The sequence below is a fragment of the Contarinia nasturtii genome, unplaced genomic scaffold (assembly GCF_009176525.2).
Source record: "Contarinia nasturtii isolate CC-2019 unplaced genomic scaffold, AAFC_CNas_1.1 Cnas_scaffold_607, whole genome shotgun sequence".
NCBI lineage: Eukaryota > Metazoa > Arthropoda > Insecta > Diptera > Cecidomyiidae > Contarinia > Contarinia nasturtii.
In genome coordinates this window covers 1-3,442 of record NW_022197958.1, presented here as the reverse complement: position 1 = coordinate 3,442, position 3,442 = coordinate 1, and the positions used below count along the sequence as shown (strand labels likewise).

Sequence of the window (3,442 nt, the reverse complement as noted above, 5' to 3'; positions counted from 1 at the left end):
ATGGATACTTTACCAAACGCTATCTATAACTATTTATATCTGAGAATGTATCAAAATAAATGTTCTTCATCTATATATATGTAAAGTTTAGATGAGTTTGGAAGCTTTATTTTCGATTCATAGGTAACGTATTTCATGTCATTATTTATTCTTTTGTTTTTGTTGAAAATGGGGGAAAATGTTGAAATGCGAAATCAACTCAAATGAAAGAGGTAAAAAAGAATCAATGCATATAAAATATGAATTCACGGTCTTTTTTTGCATAACATAAAAGTAAAACATTCAAATATACATTTTTTCTTTAAATATTTATCGGTTATTTCGCAAATATTTTGGTTCGGTTATTCTTGAATGCCTCAGTAAATATTGAATTTCAATAATGCCTTTGATTGTTGTTGACAATTGTCGTGAGCGGATGTATTCATCAAACAAACTGACCGGACACATTGACCTTGCGTTTCTTTAGATGCTTTCATTTTGGCATAACATTTTTACCCTTTATTTTCTTATGGGCACATTGTTTTTACCTACCCTTCGACTCGAAAGTTATTGTTCATTCAAAGACAAAATACCTTCGAAAATCTCATATCTTTCCGAATATTTGTGCTGCAAAAATGAGAATTCTAAAAAATTGGCCAACCAAATAAAAACGATCCATTGCAAAAAAAAATTCAAATGTATAACGCAATTTTATTTTGACTAAAGTGTAAATATATCGTTTTTTTTGGGAACTTTATTCTTACACATGTAAATGTAACGTATGTTTACTGTGTATGTAACTATAGTTGTGAATAAAATTCTCTGTAAGCAATTCCAAGTGTATGTCTAGTTTGAAATAAAAAAAAATATGCGTGGAAAAATGCTTGTGAACATATTATGATGTTTAAATTCTAAGCTTGCACGTAAGTGGATTGATCAATCCCTGTTGAAAATCTGTACATTTTCAAGAATTTCATCGTTTTTATAACTCGTTTGTATTATATTCCCTTGCACGCGAAGCACGTATGTTGTCAAAAGTTACTCGAAAATTTAGCAAAACACAAAGTGAATGTTTCGTATAATAAAAAGTCAAAACGACTCAAGTTCAGAGTGGACTAAAATCCCATGTGAACGACATGTACGATTCACTCTAAATTGTTAAAATGCATGTTCAACGCTGTCATCCAACTGTTTAATAGTATATCTGATAATGCGCCGCAAAGTACTGAGTACAAGTGTTCATGTCTCTTTGAATCAAGTCAATACACAGTGTTATCCGGTTGCCGAATTTTCGAGAGATTTTGGTCAATATTTGGTTTGTGTGTGTGTGTATGTGGCTGAGCATTTAATATTATGATGGTTTAAATAAATAAATGGGGTAAAACTACTTGGTCCCAATGAAAACAATGGTCAGCTATGCAGAAAAATTGAAGTGAGACGAGTCTCAGACGACTTAAAAAATGTCGAAAGCTAATAAAGAAAGAAATATATCATGGGAAAACTACAGAGATAATGCTATGACCACAATTTCCATATTTATTTGCTCGCAATGATAATGTTGTCTTTAGCAAAAACAACGACTTTGCATTGTTGGTGTTTGTCGTAGACTAAAACTTGTATTCACTCTCTTTGAAATGTAAATTTTTCCCAATAAAAACTACCATAAAGAATTTAACGAGCTGTATTCGGTGGCTATTACTCTCCGCAGAAGGTCTGCAATTATGATAGCTCTGAATATCAGAGACGTGCCTCCAGCATTCAAGTACAAAATGACACCACAACTGGTTTGGTGTCTATTGAATGACCAGTGAATTATACCATCAATTACTCAGACTTAAGCTTTTTTAGTGGACATAGAATATATATGTAGAATTGCTAGCTTTTTTATATAAATAGATTAACCACGACAGCAACCATGTTGCAACTACAATTTATTCATCTCTGTATCCAAATTAAAAAAATTACGGATTTACGACAATGGTTTGTTAATTTTAAGAATATACATTTTCATCTTGGAAAACAAATTGTAGAAAAGAATCTTAAAACTGTCGGCGGTGTGGGGGTTCGTCCAACCACTTTAATCAGCCACTGATCCTAGCGTGTATTGACTTTAATCATACTAAATTATTAACTAGAATATTGTCTGTGTTATGAATATGAGTTTTTTTGAAAAAAGAAACGAAACAATTCGTTTTGCGAAGTCATGTAACATTAGCGTAGATTTTATCCATCTAAAATTGTTTCCGATTTTATTAGCACTGACATGAACAAAATCCTAATGTAACTTTGAAAACATTTTCGAAATGGAAATCGTTGAATTTATCGATCTAAATTCAAATGAGAAGAAATATTCGTTTATTTGACTGGCGCGATGTCAGAAATTGCTTAAAGACGAAAAAATTCAGTGAAGTGATTTCATTATATTGTTGTTGCACAACACACACCAGTGTTCAATAGATATATATCAAATATTGATAAAAAACTAAAATAATATACTCTATAATTCAATTATTAATCATACGAAGAAATGATTAATAAAAGATATATTTCATAAGGCATCACTTTTTTCTAAGATTTTTTTTGTGTTTTACGTACATTGAAAACATCAATATTCTTTGAATTCAATTTCAAAATAAATAGTCTGCAATCGTATTACAATCGAAAACATTTGCTTTTCAGCATCTGTACATTTGTAAATATTTTATATCGTCATTTCACTTTCTTGGAATTGCATTTTGTTGTACACGCATTCACAAACAGATTTAAAGAATATAAATTGAAACGGGTGAATCGAAGAAATTATATCAGAACAGAATCTGAACGTAGAACAACCCCACAGTTGAAAAAAGATTTTATAATGAAAAATCAAGTTGTTTTTATTTTTGTAGTTCTTTGCATTGGTCAGGTGAGAGCAACATTTTATATCATGAAATAAAGGTTTTTAAATTCATGGGTAAGTGTTATCTTTTCATTTTTTTAAATTTAGGATGTAATTTCTGCACCTTGTGATGGTGGTGGAGAGTCCACTGGAGACAGTGATTGGAAAAGAATTGATGGACAAGATTTCCAACGAAGACAACGTTATTTTCGACAATATCCAAGATTTCCTCCAATGCTCTCATGGTGGCAAAATATTCCGCCAATGAACCAAGATCCAACGACTCAAAATACACCGTTATCTCCAAATCAAGTTACTCCAGCTGCTCCAATTATTCCAGCTACTCCAATTACTCCAGTTGCTCCAATTACTCCAGTTGCACCACCCAATCCACTCAATTCAGTGGTATTATCTAAATAAACAATAAACCGAAGTTTCAAAATGTCAATACATTTTCGGAAAATAATCAATAAAATTATAAGAAAGAAATAAGCTATATGATTATTTCAAATAATTTATTTGTCAAGGTTTAAGTACTTTAAGATGAATTCATTGAGATTAAATCCGCTTCATATTCCTTACACT

At 31.0% G+C, this 3,442-nt stretch overlaps 1 protein-coding gene across 1 annotated transcript; it reads left to right on the top strand.

The window, feature by feature from the left end:
- Window positions 1-2,799: 2,799 nt before the first annotated feature.
- Window positions 2,800-3,262, top strand: LOC116340003 (the record flags this gene model as incomplete). Its single annotated transcript, XM_031766116.1, has 2 exons — window positions 2,800-2,884; window positions 2,966-3,262. Coding segments are annotated over exons 1-2 (345 nt in total), but the record flags the coding sequence as incomplete, so codon positions are not given.
- Window positions 3,263-3,442: the final 180 nt, after the last annotated feature.